This window comes from Ahaetulla prasina, chromosome 2 (assembly GCF_028640845.1).
Source record: "Ahaetulla prasina isolate Xishuangbanna chromosome 2, ASM2864084v1, whole genome shotgun sequence".
Taxonomy (NCBI): Eukaryota; Metazoa; Chordata; class Lepidosauria; order Squamata; family Colubridae; genus Ahaetulla; species Ahaetulla prasina.
The window spans coordinates 8882154-8898359 of NC_080540.1; the positions used below are offsets into that span (position 1 = coordinate 8882154).

Here is a 16206-nt window from a genome sequence, read left to right on the forward strand (position 1 = left end):
TACTAACACTTCACATGATCTTGATTCTAGCCCTCTGTTAAGGCAGCCTAGGATTGCATTAGCTTTTGTGGCCACTGCATCACACTGTTGGCTCCTATTTAGGTGATTGTCCACTAGGGCTTCGGGATCCATCTCACAGTTACTGCTATTGAGCCAGGTTGTACCTATTCTGTACCTTGACATTTGGTTTTTCTTGGCTAAGTGTACAACCTATTTTTTTTTCTCCATTGAATTTCGTTTTCTTGGATAGGACCCAGTTTTCAAATCTTTAGAGATTCTTCTGTATCTTGAGTTTGTCTTCTAGTGTAGTGGCTATTCCTGACAGCTTAGTGTCGTCTCCAAATTTGATGAGTTCCCCTTCTATTCATTCATTGAAATTGTTTATGAAGGATACTGGGTCTAAGAAAGAGCCTTGGGGTACCCCACTACTTACTTTCCTCCACATAGATGTAGTCCCATTGACTAACTTCTGTGGTGGCCTAGAGGTGGCGCTCTTGCCTCGCAATCAGGAGGTTGTGAGTTTGATCCTAGATAGAGGCAGATGTAGGTTCTCCTCCTTGGGCAGGGTGTTGGACTAGATCAGGGGTCAGCAACCTGTGGCTCTGGAGCCGCATGTGGCTCTTTCACCCATCTGCTGCGGCTCCCTGTCACTCAAATTATGGGTTACAACCGCCAATGTGTGACACCTGCCGGCACGTGATTTATTGAGCTTTTCAACCCCCGGTAGGCCAACCATGGATAAATCAAAGAAAAGAACAGTTTCAGAAGAAAACAGAATGTTTTAATAATAATAATAATAATAATAATAATAATAATAATAATAATAATAATAATAATAATAATAATAAATTATTATTATTATTTAATTTTTATACCGCCCTTCTCCCGAAGGACTCAGGGCGGTGCACAGCCAGATAAAAAACAACAATCCATAAATACAATACAAATAAAAACAGTGCTAAAAAACTTATTAAATTTGGCCCCTAAATCTAAAATACATAAAATACATAAAATATATAAACCATAAAACCCCATTTAAGATACAAATACTAATACTAATTTTATGCCAGTCCTGCGCGGAAGAATAAATACATCTTCAGCTCGCGGCGAAAGGTCCGGAGATCAGGCAGTTGACGAAGTCTTGGGGGAAATGCGTTCCAGAGGGTAGGGCCCCCCACAGAGAAGGCCCTCCCCCTGGGAGCCGCCAGCCGACATTGTTTGGCTGACGGCACCCTGAGGGTGCGCTCCCTATGGGAGCGCAAGGGTCGGTGGGAGGCAAACGGTGGCAGAAGGCGATCCCGTAAATATCCCGATCAACTACATATGATAGTTTTGTGGCTGCTCAAGAAATAGTCAGGTTTTGTGGCTCCTGATGTTTTGTTTTCTGTGGGAAATGGGTCCAAATGGCTCTTTGAGTGTTTAAGATTGCAGACCCCTGGACTAGATGATCTGCAAGGTCCCTTCCAACTCTGTTAATCTGATAAACTGTTGAGTGCGGTTTGTAAGCCAGTGGTGATGCTATCCATGCCATATTTTCTTTGTTTACCAAGAAGTAGATTGTGGTCTACTTTATCAAATGCCTTACTGAAATTCCTGTATACTGTGTCCACAGCATTTTGCTGATCTACTAATTTAGACACTTTTTCAAAGAAGGAAATAAGATTTGTTTGGCATGATCTTTTTTCAACAAACCCATGTTGGCTTCTGATTATAAGTTTGCTTGCTTCCAGGTGTTTGTAGATCTGTTGCTTGGTTATGTTTTTCAGGATCTTCTCAGGCATTATTTTTTTTTTATTTGCATTTATATCCCGCCCTTCTCCGAAGACTCAGGGTGGCTTACACTATGTTAAGCAATAGTCTTCATCCATTTGTATATTATATACAAAGTCAACTTATTGCCCCCAACAATCTGGGTCCTCATTTTACCTACCTTATAAAGGATGGAAGGCTGAGTCAACCTTGGGCCTGGTGGGACTTGAACTTGCAGTAATTGCAAGCAGCTGTGTTAATAACAGACTGTCTTAGCAGTCTGAGTCACCAGAGGCATTGATGTCAGATCTGTGAAAAGTTTTCCCGTTTTTCAAGATGGGAGCTACATCAGTGTTCTCAACCAAGTCACACTGGCAAGGCAAGGTTTACGTAGCCTCTGTGTATTACTCACTTATCACAGTGTCAAATGACCCTGCAATACCAGTGAAGCTCCGCCCCAGGCCCCAGTCTGGATTCCACTGCTCTAAAAAGTAGGTCCTAGCTGACCATGAGGCAAAGAGGGAAGTAATGATATCCACAGGTCTAGAGTTCCAACAACAAAAACACAATCCAAGAGTCAAGTCCAAAGTGCACAAGGAAAGTCTGAGGTTCAGAGTCCAAAAACACAGTCCAAAGTTCAAGAGACAGGATCCAGCAAAGCTGGGAAAGTGCACAACAAAACAAGCAGGTGTCCCCAACAAACACACTTTCACCCAGGATCTGGTTAAAGTCACCCTTCCACAGCTGTTCCTTGTGTGGAAGGGTAGAGCTGCTTCCTCTCAAGCAGCCTTGCTGACCTCCTCTGTGCCTCCTTCCAGTCTGCTCTCCTCACCTGTGGATCGAGTGGAGGAGCGGCTCTTCTTAATCAGAAGTGGTCTGGAGACTGTCATCTCTGCTGGCCCTCTATAGCTGCTCTGCTTGTTTTTTTTGCTTCCATGTCTTGCCAATAAGCATGGTGTTTCCTATTGGTGCTGCATTCATATATTAACCAGGTTCAATTGTGCTTTTTAAAAAATAGCTATTGAGGACCTTTTGAGATGTTCAGTTGTATAGGTAGGACTTGCCTATTTATTCCCTGAGCCTTCAAAGTTACTATGGCATTGTAAAGGCAGATGTACACCTGGTCCACAAATTTGTAGTCATTGTAGCACATGTTCAGTGACCGCACGTCTACACTTTCTGTGATTATGAAGGTGCAGGAAAAACAGACGGACCAATTTGGGTTCTGCCCACCGGTGCACATATACAATTGCCACTGTATCCCATATTCATGATCCCCATTTATGACCTCCCCAGCTAGCTTCTGACAAGCAAATCAATGGAGATACCAGCAGGAATTTGCAAATCACAGTCATCTGAAATTCCTTTTAACAATCCACAATAATTTGCTTAACAACTGCAGTAAGTTGGCACTCTCATGTGACATCATGCTCATGATCAGGCTGCTTAGTGATGCAGATGCGAGTCCAAATTGCCATCAGTAAGTGAGGACTGCTTGAATTGGGATGTCACCAGAGTGGTTGTGGGCAGTATTTTCTGCCCATATTTGTATCTGAAGACTTCCATGATTCCATGAAACAGGTGCTTCAAATCTTGCAGAGGCCTTAGGCATCATTTCATCAATTACAGTACCACATTTCCAAAATTATCTTAGAAGGTTTGACTGTGACCATTTTGGGATATTTTTTTTCAGGTTTGAAAGACATGGATTTTATTTGTATGTGTCTGTATCTGTATTTCTCTCTATGTGCATATATCTGCAATTAGATAATCTATATAATATCCAGCACTTCCAGATATATTTGAGGTTAAGCCTTTGCACTGTAAGAATTTGTGATTGATCCAAATCAACAAGAGAATTTCATGATTGAATGGATATTTGAACTTGAACCTTGGTAGTCTTCCATGTGTGAAATGGATCATGATTAATGTAAGACATTATTCTAGTAATGTGGCATATTTGCTTTTTCATTATAGCATAAACTTTTTTCTGTTTTCACATTTTCTACAATCACTTTATAAACATTACACTTTTCTTTGAATCCCATAGGCAAAGAAGATGGCAATAAGAGCACAGTGAAAAACTGATAATAGCAAGCAACTTTGAAAAGGAAAGAAAATCAAGCCAGAAATCAAAATATTTTCCATTTCCTTCAGAAAACCACATATTTCTTCTTTTTCCTGATCAGGTGAGAGATAACGGACAGAAAATTAAGAAAGAGTTCTAAGTGGAATAAGTAAATTATGCAGAACTCAAGCATACATTACATGAAAAGTCAAGGGAGATTATTTTTTATTCAGAAAAAGAGGGAAATATCTGGAAAAGGTCACTTGGAGAGCAACGTAGGATAGACAGAGAAGTAGGCCTCACTCTGGGAGAAAAAAACCCGGCTTTAATCAAAACACTACTAAAGAACAGATAACATATATTTTTGACCTCAAGAATATAAGTATTGGAAAAGCTGCATAGATGCACCTATTTTGGGAAAAGCACAGATTGCAAATCACAACTGATTATGCAAAAGATTCACACAGGAGAAAAGTCTTAAAAGTGCTCCCAATGTGGTAAATATTTTAGTGAGCATGGCAACATGGTGATACATCAGAGGACTTACATCATGTATGAGTGTCCAGATTGTGTGAAAGTTTCATTGGAAATTCACACCTCATGAGACAACAGAGGACTCAGACACAGGAAAAAAACCCATTTGAAGGAGAGAAGCCCTTTGAATGCCCTGTCTGTGGGAAAAGTTTCAGTCACAATTACAGCCTGATGAACCACCAGAATACTCACACAGGAGAGAAACCTTTTGAATGCCCTGATTCTGAAAAAGGTTTCAGTCAAAATTCCAACCTGGTGCTACATCAGATGATTCACACAGGAGAGAAACCCTTTAAATGTCCTGATTGTGGGAAAAACTTCAATCACAATTCCAGCCTGGTGACACACCAGAGGACTCACAAAGGAGAGAAACCGTTTGAATGTCTGGATTGTGGGAAAAGTTTCAGTAACAATTCCCACCTCGTTAGACACCAGAGGAATCACACAGGAACGAAACCCTTCGAATGTCCTGACTGTGGAAAAGGTTTCAGTCAAAATTCCAACCTGGTGATACACCAGAGGACTCACACAGGAGAGAAACTTTTTGAATGCCCTGATTGTCGAAAACGTTTCGTTAGAAATTCCCACCTCATTAGCCACCGGAGGATTCACACAGAAGGGATATCCTTTGAATGTCCTGATTGTGGAAAATGTTTCAGTGAGAATTTCAGCCTGTTGAAACACCAAAAAACCCACATGGTAAAAAACCCTTTGAATGTCTGATTGTGGAAAAGTTTCAATCATATTTCCCAGCTAGTGATACACAAGAGGTCTCACACAGGAGAGAAACCCTTTGAATGTCCTGATTGTGGGAAAAGGTTCAATCATAATTCCAGCCTGGTGGCACATCAAAGGATTCACACCGGAGAGAAACCCTTTGAATGTCCTGATTGTGGGAAAAGGTTCAGTCGGAATTCCGACCTGGTGAAACATAAGAGGACTCACACAAGAGAGAAACTCTTTGAATGTTCTGATTGTGGGAAAAATTTCTGTAACAATTCCCGCCTGGTGACACACCAGAGGACTCATTCAGGAAAAACCATATATGTGTCCAGATTGTGGAAAAGTTTTCTTTGAATTCTCGGCTGGTGAGTCACCAGAGGAATCACACAGGAGCGAAACCCTTCGAATGTCCTGACTGTGGAAAAGGTTTCAGTCAAAATTCCAACCTGGTGATACACCAGAGGACTCACACAGGAGAGAAACACTTTGAATGTCCTGATTGTAGGAAAAGTTTCATTAGAAATTCCCACCTCATTAGCCACCAGAGGATTCATACAGAAGGGATACCCTTTGAATGTCCTGATTGTGGAAAACGTTTCAGTGAGAATTTTAGCCTGGTGAAACACCAAAAAACCCACATGGTAAAAAAACGGTTTGAATGTTCGGATTGTAGAAAAAGTTTCAATCATATTTCCCAGCTAGTGATACACAAGAGGTCTCACACAGGAGAGAAACCCTTTGAATGTCCTGATTGTGGGAAAAGGTTCAATCATAATTCCAGCCTGGTGGCACATCAAAGGATTCACACCGGAGAGAAACCCTTTGAATGTCCTGATTGTGGGAAAAGGTTCAGTCGGAATTCCGACCTGGTGAAACATAAGAGGACTCACACAAGAGAGAAACTCTTTGAATGTTCTGATTGTGGGAAACATTTCTGTAACAATTCCCGCCTGGTGACACACCAGAGGACTCATTCCAGGGAAAAACCATATATGTGTCCAGATTGTGGGAAAAGTTTTCTTTGGAATTCTCGGCTGGTGAGTCACCAGAGGACTCACACAGGAGAGAAACCATATGAGTGTCCAGACTGTGGGAAAGATTTCAGTACTAAGGATAGCCTTCTAAATCATATGCTTATACACACAGGGGAGAAACCATTTAAGTGTCCTGAGTGTGAACGGTGCTTCAGGAAACCTTCCAACCTTATTGCACACTAGAAAATCCACCTGAGGCCCCAAGTGATGAGTGTAGAGAAGGCTTGAATTTCATTTCAAATGTCCCATTGTAAGTTCAGCTGAGAAACTGACTCTTTAATTTGCCTGATTTTTTGTAATCAAATATGTCATGGTATTAGATGGGAAGGAGGAAAGAAAAAAATGGAACGTGTTAATTTGATAAGGACTGTTTCGCAATCAGCAGCAGAAGTTGCTGGATAGTTATTTTTGTAAAAATTGTACAATTTCTTTCTTTTGAGCGTCAGGTTCTTCAGGGCTTCCTGCTCAAGTAAGGGATCGGACTAGAAGATCTCCAAGGTTCCTTCCAACTCTGTTGTTCCGTTATGGACATGCTGTTTTCTTGGCAACAATCTCAGATTGATTTGCCACTGTCTTGTCTTGTCTTGTCTTTTTTCTTTTTTGGAATTTTTTTTAAAAAAACAAACCACATACAAAATGTTTTTTGAACAAAATATCAGCCAGGTACATAATCAAACCCAATTCAAATTTCCCCCACCCTCTTATATATTTTATCAATATAGTGTCCTTCCTCCCTTTTAATTTCACTATTTGCATCTCTCTATTGTAAAAAAAGAAATTCTAGTTTAACCCTCTGTCCTGAATTTAATGATTGAGTCTATCCCCGCTTTTTTTTGCCCCCTTTCTTATCTCTTCCATCTATATTTGAACCCTATATCCCCATTTGCTAATTTCTTTCTTTTCAATCTTTATAACATCAACATCCATAATCTCATTACATTTCAATAAACATTTTTAAAATCATTATTCTTAATCATATAAAAAAACAAAAAAGAAAAATTGATAGAGTCTAACATTCATTATTTCAAAAAATCTCTTGTGCATTAACTCTCATCTCTTTAACATTTCAATCTTGATCTATATTAATTCCCTTTTTTGTTCTTCTTGCTTTACAAGCAAGAAAACTTTGCTTTACAAACAATGTATCTTATGTTTCTATCAATTCTGCCCATCTCCATTACATCAATATCAATCATTTCTTTATCAATGAAGATTTTAAGGTTATTATTCTTAATCTTATAAATGAAAGTAAAAAGGAGCAAACATTTCAAAAGGTTTCATGCTTATACTTGTGTATTCTCATCTCTTAGAAATTTTAATCTTAATCTATTTCAATTCCATTTTTATTTTCCCTTAAAATTCCATGCTTTCTTAATTTATCCTATTTTTCTATTAATTCTCCTTTTTTCCTCTTCCCCACTTCTTTATTTCTCTCTATTAGCCTCTAAGTAATCCTTTAAATTTTATTTTTTAACATCTAAAACAGCTCTTATTTTTTTCCATCCAATCTTGTAATTATTTCTTGTATTCCTTGCTTAAAAATCATTTGTGTGTTTCTCTTATTTTTAGTCGTTCTCTGCTTTGTTCTTTGAAGTTGTAGCTTTTGTTCTTGTGAAGGTGAAACAGCTTGTTGATAAAGACCTCCCTTAAAGTTCTCACCAGTCTTGACTAAAGTGCTTGTAATTCCTCTTCCGCCTTTAGGTGTCACTTTGCAGTCCACAGATCCAATCCACAATTAACAAAAGTATCCCATTTTATTTCCTTAACTTAAAACCGCACCTTGTTTTGTTTCATTTTTTTTTACTTTTTCCAATTAGTCCCATTTAAAATCCATAGCTTTAATTTTAGAGTTTGCTTAGTTCCATTCCATAGAGGAAAAAAGAAGTCAGAGATATTCCATCATAGTTGAATTTTAAAATCCTTGGAAGAAACATCCAAGCTGGGAGAAAGACACTGGAAACATGGAGGCTGATAGGAAAGACGGTTTATTGATGAAGCAGAACCACACACAAAGACAGCATGCAATTTTGGGTCAGCTGACTCACTGGTTTGGTGAATACATGGATTTTTATAAGTTTTAGAGATGCTGCTAGCTAGGGGGGGTTGTGCAATGTCTGAAATGCCCTTAGGAGATCATGCAATGTAGTGAGCCCTGTGTCTTTTGCTAAATGCTTTATTATGTCCTAAAAGGTCTTAATCCCATCATCCTGGATCTGAAGATCTTTTGTTCTAGCAATAGTAATAGTATGTAGACTTATATACCGCTTCACAGTGCTTTAACAGCCCTCTCTAAGCGGTTTTACAGAGTAAGCATATTGCCCCCAGCAATCTGGCTCATTTTAACCCACCTCGGAAGGATGGAAGGCTGAGTCAACCTTGAGCCTGGTGAGATTCAATCTGCCAAATTGCAGACAGCCGGCAGTCAGCAGAAGTAGCCTGCAGTACTGCACTCTAACCATTGTGCCACCATGGCTCTTATAGATAGGCTGGCCCAATCTTTCTTAATGGGCACAAAATGTCTGCTGTGGGCTATTAAGAAAGACTGAGTCTGCCTTCCTATCTTTTTTAAAAAAAACATGTTTCTCCATTTCTCATTTAGGGAAATATAATATTCTGCCTTTTTAATATTTCCCAAAATATTTCATTCTTCTGGGGAGTGGTGCTAACTTTTTACAATCGTAAAAAGCTCTTTATATTTCCAACATTCATTTGAGGTGCCTTTAAACATTCTGGACAATTTGTCCAGTGCTAGATACACACAGTACATCATCTTATAAAACTTTTCTTTTATAGTTTAATGTGAATTTTAAATCTTTCATCCACATATTCTCCCATTGTTCAAGCATTATATTACTTCCAAAGTCCTTTGCTCACTGAATCATAAAATGCTGTACATACTCATCCTCCAAGTTCAATTACAGTTTATAAACCTTAGCAATAGCACTCCCTTGGAGTGTCTTGATGGGGCTGCCAAGTCCTAAAATCTTGGGAGCCACAGAAAATCAGTTTTAAAGTTTTGAGATGTAAAGAGGCATTGATCTCTACCAAGAGTCACCCCCTAAGAAAGCAGATTCTGTCAAAATTCTGTCAAAAAACAACAACAGAGATTCTGTCAATGACTACTTCGGCTTCAACCACAACAATACACGAGCAAGTAAGAGATACAAACGCTCCAAACTGCTCCAAACTCAATTGCAGAAAATACGACTCCAGCAACAGAGTGGTCAATGCCTGGAATGCACTACCTGACTTTGTGGATTCTTCCCCAAACCCCCAAAATTTTAACCTTGAACTGTCTATTGTTGACCTCACCCCATTCCTAAGAGGTCTGTAAGGGGGGTGCATAAGGGCACCAGCGTGCCTACCGTCCCTGTCCTAATGTCCCTTTTTACTCTTATTCTTTTCACGTATTCAAATTATGTTTATACTTTTATATGTTATCTTATATATGCTTGACAAATAAAATAAAATAAAAAAACCTCATGAACTTTCAAGTCTCAGCACGTAGCTAATCTTCGTAAGCTAAGTAATATCACATTTCACTATTTTGCTTGGATCAGTTGCAAAGTTCAGTTGCCAGAAGTCAAAAAACGACGATCGCATTTAATCAGTGAAAACATCTTTCAAACGCTTTAGAATAGCTAGAGATTGGACAAGCGTGTTTTTCTGCCTCCTATCTGGAGATGGCGCTCTAACAGGCAACACCTGTGCCTAGAAAGCGGACAGTACAGCAGGCGGCGTCTGTGGTTGTGTTTAAGGAGTTAAAATAATTAAGTACTGTATTGCTAGAAAGGATGGGAGGAAAGGAGACACGCAGAGGAACTTCCTCTTCCGGATGACTTCATGGGAGGAAGGTGGTGTGCAGAGCGGCTTTTCTGCTCTTCCCAGGGTCGAAGCAGCAGCTAGCAGGTGAGTTGAGGGCAGCAGGTGGGAGGAGAGTCCGGGAGCAAGTCGGGCTGTTCGGTTCCCTCCACGGCCTGGAAGCAGAGAAGCAACTGGGCTAAAGCAGGTCAGCTGCTGCTGCTGCAGGTTCCTTCCCTCCCCAAATGGAAGCCCACTGGGGCTGCAGGCTGTGAAACCGGTGGCTGCAATTTTCTGCTGCTGGGAAGATTTAAAAAGTCTCCTTCAAGTGAAGGTTGATTCTTTGGGAATGGCTTCTCTCTAGAGGTTGTGGCTGCTCCGTCACTGGAGTTTTGTAACAGAGCTGGAAAAAACCTTAATTCTCCTTGATTAGTTTCCACCCATTGCTTCTTGTCTTGCCTTCTTGTGCTTTGGAAAATAAGTTGACCTTCAAGTATTGGAACACTGCTATCATGTCACCCCTAGTCCTTCCTTCCTTTCATTAGACTAGACATACCCAATTGCTGCAACCCACTAATTATCCCTATTGCTCTTCTCTGCGCTTTTTATAGTCTCAACACCTTTTTTATATTGTGGTGATGAAAACTGGTTTCAGTAATCCAAGTGTGATCTTAACCAAAGCATTATAAATTGGTACTAATGCTTCATGTGATCTTGATTCTATATCCCTCTGTTTAAGCAGCCAGAGTTTCTCAGGCTTCTTGAGTTGTTTTCCCCTTTAAGATTTTCATCCAGGGAATCCTTTCCAAGCTGTCTCTTGGTTTGTTAAAATCATTAGGAACCTTTAAGACAGGGATGTGAAACTGGCGGCCCATGGGCCAGATGCGTCACATGTAGGCCACACCCACCCCAGCTCCGTGAAGGGGTAAAACATCATGAAATGTCACTGACGGCAACATGACATGGCAAGTTTGACACCCGTGCTTTAAGACAAGATTGGCCAGCCATTTGTCCGGAATGATACAGGGTCTCCTGCCTGAGAAGGAGTTTGGACTAGAAGACCTCCAAGGTTCTTTCCAACTCATTACTTATTCTGTTACGGACTTTCTAATCTCTTGGCAACCAAATTGCACTGATTCTGCCACTAGTCTTTTTCTGGGATTTTTGTTCTTTAAATTCCATGTCTTGCTAATAAGCACGGTATTTCCTATTGGTATTGTCCGGGTATATATCCGGGTATTAACCAGGTTCAACTGTACTTACTGTATTTTTCGGACTATAAGACACACCTAAATTTAGATGAAGAAAACAAAAAAAAAAAAGTTTTTGGCCTTTTTTTTCCCGGGCCTTTTCCAGTCTGTTTTCAGCTTGTTTCTGGGGCTTTTTGGCCCGTTTTTAGGCTTTCTTGGCCCATTTTTGAGGCTTTTTTGGCCTGTTTTTTAATTTTAATTTTTTTTAATTTCCATTTTCCAACATCATATTTATGTACAAACTATTATCCATCATTAATCATTAATTTTTATTTATTACTGATTCAGGCCTGCCCGACTGCCACTTCCTTTCTTCACAACCTCCCTCTACCCTCTACTACTTTCCCATCCTTCATCTCCTTCATTTTACTATTTCCTCTCCTCCTTCTGCACTCCTCCCTTCTTCCACCCTATCTAGCCTTCTTATTCCCCTCCTCCTTCTCAACTCTTTCCTACCTACTTTCTTCCCTCCTTCTACTCCTCTCTCCTTTTCTTTCTGAAATGGCAGTCGAGCAGCCCCAATATCATTTTAAATTTTAATTTCATATCTTCAAACATTACTGTACATTAATAACCAATCCATGTATCATTTCCCCCCCTTTCCCCTCCTCCTCCCCCTCCCCCCCCCCCGGACTTCCCAGAGCAAATACCTGGTATTATTTATTTATTTATTTATTTATTCATTCATTCACATTTTTATACCGCCCTTCTCCGAAGACTCAGGGCAGTGTACAGCAAGTAAAACAACAATAATACAAAAACCATTTAAAATATCATAACAAAATTAAAAATCTAATTAAACTGCTGTATACTTAAAACTATTAGGTAAAAAATACAAAAGATAAAAACCCCTGTTAAAAAACCCGCTAAAATCCCCAAATATTAAAATCAATCAATCAGGCCAGCCCCGCTTGGTGAAAAAAGAAAGTCTTGAGCTCGTGTTTAAAGGTCCGAAGATCAGGGAGAAGATGGAGTCCCACTGGCAGCTCGTTCCACAGAGCCGGGGCCCCCACAGAGAACGCTCTTCCCCTGGGGATCGCCAGCCGACATTGGTTGGCTGACGGCACCCTAAGGAGGCCCTCCCTGTGAGAGCGCACTGGACGCACCGGACAATGGGAGGGAACTGGCGGCAGCAGGCGGTCCTGTAAATATCCCGGTCTGATGCCATGGAGCGCTTTAAAGGTGATAACCAACACCTTGAAGCGCACCCGGAAGACCACCGGCAACCAATGCAGCCTGCGCAGGAGAGGTGTTACATGGGAGCTACGAGGAGCTCCCTCAATCCCCCGCGCGGCCGCATTCTGTACCAGTTGGAGCCTCCGAATGCTCTTCAAGGGGAGCCCCATGTAGAGAGCATTGCAGTAATCCAGGCGGGAAGTGACGAGGGCATGAGTGACTGTGCATAACGAGTCCAGGTCCAGGAAAGGGCGCAATTGGCGAATCAGGCGGACCTGATAAAAAGCTCCCCTGGCGACGGCCGTCAAATGATCTTCTAAAAACAGCCGTGCGTCCAGGAGAACGCCTAAATTGCGCACCGATTCCCTGGGGGCCAACGATTCGCCCCCCACAGTCAGCAATGGGGTAAGCTGACTGTGCCAGGACGCCGGCATCCACAACCACTCCGTCTTGGATGGGTTGAGTTGGAGCCTGTTCGTCCCCATCCAGACCTGAACAGCTTCAAGACACCGAGTCATCACATCGACGGCTTTGTTGGGGTGGTTCGGGGTGGAGATGTACAGCTGAGTGTCGTCGGCATACAGTTGACAACTCACCCCAAAACCACGAATGATCTCTCCCAGCGGCTTCATATAAATGTTGAACAGGAGGGGTGAGAGAATCAACCCCTGCAGCACCCCACACGTGAGTTGCCTAGTGGTCGATCTCTGCCCTCCTGTCAACACCGTCTGCGAACGGTCGGAGAGGTAGGAGGAGAACCACCGTAAAACGGTGCCTCCCACTCCCAAACCCCCCAACCGTTGCAGCAAGATACCATGGTCGATGGTATCAAACGCCGCTGACAAATCTAACAGGACAAGAACAGAGGAGCAACCTCTGTCCCGTGCCCTCCAGAGATCATCAACCAACGCGACCAAAGCCGTCTCTGTGCTGTACTCAGGCGTGAAGCCGGACTGGCATGGGTCTAGATAAACAGTTTCCTCCAGGTACCGAGGGAGCTGCCAAGCCACCACACTCTCAACAACCTTCGCCAAAAAGCGGAGGTTGGAGACTGGACGATAATTAGCCAAAATAGCTGGGTCCAGGGAAGACTTCTTAAAGAGGGGCCTCACCACCGCCTCTTTCAAGGCGGCTGGGAAGACTCCCTCCATCAGAGAAGTGCTGGTAATTCCCTGGAGCCAGCCTCGTGTAACCTCCTGGGTGGCCAGTACCAGCCAGGAGGGACACGGGTCCAATAAACATGTGGTGGCATTCAGCCTCCCCAATATCCTGTCCATGTCATCGGGAGTCACAGAGTCAAACTCAGCCCAAACAATGTTCTCAAGATGTGCCTGCGTCATCCCGCCTAGATCCACCCAATCAGTGTCCAGCCCGTCCCGAATCTAAGCGATTTTATTGTGCACATAACTTCCAAATTCCTCAGCTCGCCCCTGTAAGGGGTCCTCCCGAGCCCCCTGAAACAGAAGGGAGCGCGTCACCCTAAACAAGGCGGCTGGGCGGTTATCTGCCGATGCTATAAGGGCGGAAAAGTATTCATGCTTTGCCGTCCCTATTGCCACTAGATAGGCCTGAATATGTGACCGCACTAGTGTTCGGTCAGATTCGGAATGGCTGGCTCTCCAAGCGCTCTCTAGGTGTCTTTTCCGGCGCTTCATCTCTCTCAGCTCCTCAGTAAACCAAGGGGCCGGTCGAGAGCAGCGCCGGGTCAGAGGCCGCATAGGCACGACGCGGTCCAAAGCCCCCGCCGCCGCCCTTTCCCAGGCAGCAACGAGTTCTTCAGCCGAGCCGTGGGCCAGATCCTCAGGAATCGGCCCAAGCTCCGTCAGGAACCTACTCGGGTCCATCAGGCGCCTGGAATGGAACCACCAACATTATGACCAACAATCACAAGCTAAAGTATACAGAATATACATAAACTCCCACCCTCAAAAATTTAAAACTCTAAATCCCCTCACAATAAAAATAAAGAGATAAGAATAATAAAAAAGAAAAAAAGACAAGAAACAGTACCAACTTCACATATTACTTCTTCTTACAATCCATTTTTTAAATTAATCCATTTTCTCAAATTCAAATTTTTTCCCCTTGTATATTCCTTCAAATTTCATAAGTCCATTTCTTGAATCTTCTTGAACTCAAATTTTCATCACTTATATATTTCTTCAATTGTCATAACATTTAATATCCAATCGTTCAATACTACTCCATCAATCAAATATCATTACAAATAAAATCTCTCAAATACAATATTTCCAACTTAACTTCATAATTTTTACTATCTATAAACGTGTCAATTAAAACAAATAATCATTTAAGCTACCTCCACAATATAACAGTAAACAATTAAAATCATTACATCCACAACATTATCTAAATTCATAAATTTTACTTTCCATCCTTCACAATTAAATAATATCATCCCATAGGTTTATACCATACAAATAGCAAATAACAAAAATCCTATAATTTGTATCCTAAACAAATCAATTTCAAAAATTAACCATAATCATCATATTCACATCTTAAACATTCCTCCCCTCTCCTATTCCATTTTCCATCATTTCCAAACCATTTAACTTAGCATCTAACAACAAAGAATTCCCACTCTTTAAAACATTAATATAGAAATGTCTTGCTTTCGTAACTGAATTCAGAAAATACTTTCTGCCTCTAAAATTCACTGACAAACCCATTGGAACTTCCCATCTAAAATATATCTGATGTTTCTTAAACTCATCCACTAAAAAAGCAAATTCTCTTCTCTTTCTTAACATTTTAGGAGGAATTTCCTTCATCATTTTTATATCTTGTCCCAATATTTGAAATTTATTTTTATAAAAGGCTTGCAAAATTTCATACCTAATCTTTTTAGTTGTTAAATAAATAACCACATCCCTCGGTAATCTATTTTGTCTTGCCCACCAAGAATTAACACAATAAATTCTTTCAATATTAATCTCAAAGTCTTCTGATTCCACACCCTTTATCTGAGCAAAGGCTTGCGTAAAAATCTCTTTTAAATTTTCCTTCCTATTTTGCCTCAACCCTTATAGCATATTCCATTAATCTATAGTGTAATATTACTCTTTCTTCATCTGCCCTATCTACCTTTGCCTGTATATCTTCCATCTTATTATCTAAGTTCCAATTATTTTGATTCTTTTGAATTTCCTCTATTTTCCTTTGCAACTTTAAATTAGCTTTATTAATTTCTTCAAGATTATCTTCCATCTGAATACGAGAGCTTAATATTTGCGAAATTGCATCCTTTACCATTTTCATTTCCCTCTTCTGCTCTTCCACCACTTCCTTAAAATCCAACATCTTTTTCTCTATTTCATCAAATTTTTGATCTATTTCTGAAAAACGAATCTCCAAAAACTCCTGTAAAGAGTTTCTTAATTCCTTTTTAATCTCTTCTTTTAATTTTCGAATCTGAACTGAAGAAATTTCAAAGTTTTTAGTGACTTTTGGTACTATTTGCTTAAAAGCCATTATTCAAAATATAGCCTAATAACGGACAAAAAGAGGTTAAAAAAGAAAAATTCAAAAAGCTTTTCTTCTGAATCACTATAATCCCAAAGAAGAAGAAAAAATATAAATCATAAAATTCTCATTTCTTTCATTTAGTCAGTGTCTTCCTGTATATCTTCTAGTTCCACACTAGCTGTTAATAAGCATTTCCTTAACTTTCGTTTCCAATACATGCATTCCACAAAACGCCATTTGCTTTCTTCTCTCCTATCTTCGCAACAAATATATCCTCAGGGGATTGCAGTCTTCTTACAAACAAATGCTAGAACTCCAGTTTCTGCTCCGTCCACGTTACAATCCATCATAAATCAATTTCTGCCACAGAGATTGGACGCTA

General features: G+C 40.7%; 2 protein-coding genes across 2 annotated transcripts in view; both read left to right on the forward strand.

Moving 5' to 3' along the window:
- Positions 1 to 3567: 3567 nt before the first annotated feature.
- Positions 3568 to 6291, forward strand: LOC131189640 (zinc finger protein 84-like). Its single transcript, XM_058165869.1, has 5 exons — positions 3568 to 5050; positions 5105 to 5121; positions 5206 to 5409; positions 5580 to 5789; positions 5874 to 6291. The coding sequence occupies exons 1-5, from the start codon at positions 4418 to 4420 to the stop codon at positions 6289 to 6291; spliced, it is 1482 nt and encodes a 493-aa protein (XP_058021852.1). The 5' UTR covers positions 3568 to 4417.
- A 3636-nt stretch (positions 6292 to 9927) lies between these two features.
- Positions 9928 to 16206, forward strand: part of LOC131193496 (zinc finger protein OZF-like) — a 38227-nt gene continuing 31948 nt past the window's right edge. Inside the window, exon 1 of the mRNA XM_058173731.1 lies at positions 9928 to 10017. The gene's annotated coding sequence lies outside the window, so the exon portion shown is untranslated. The remainder of the gene's footprint in view (positions 10018 to 16206) is intronic.

Bases quoted from the DNA above. Each gene is read 5' to 3' on its own strand.
- LOC131189640 (XM_058165869.1), top strand. From the start codon at position 4,418: ATGAGACAACAGAGGACTCAGACACAGGAAAAAAACCCATTTGAAGGA. The intron at 5,410-5,579 runs GTGGAAAAGTTT...TCCTGATTGTAG, and splicing joins ACCATATATGTGTCCAGATT to GAAAAGTTTCATTAGAAATT. The intron at 5,790-5,873 runs GTCTCACACAGG...GGCACATCAAAG, and splicing joins CAGCTAGTGATACACAAGAG to GATTCACACCGGAGAGAAAC.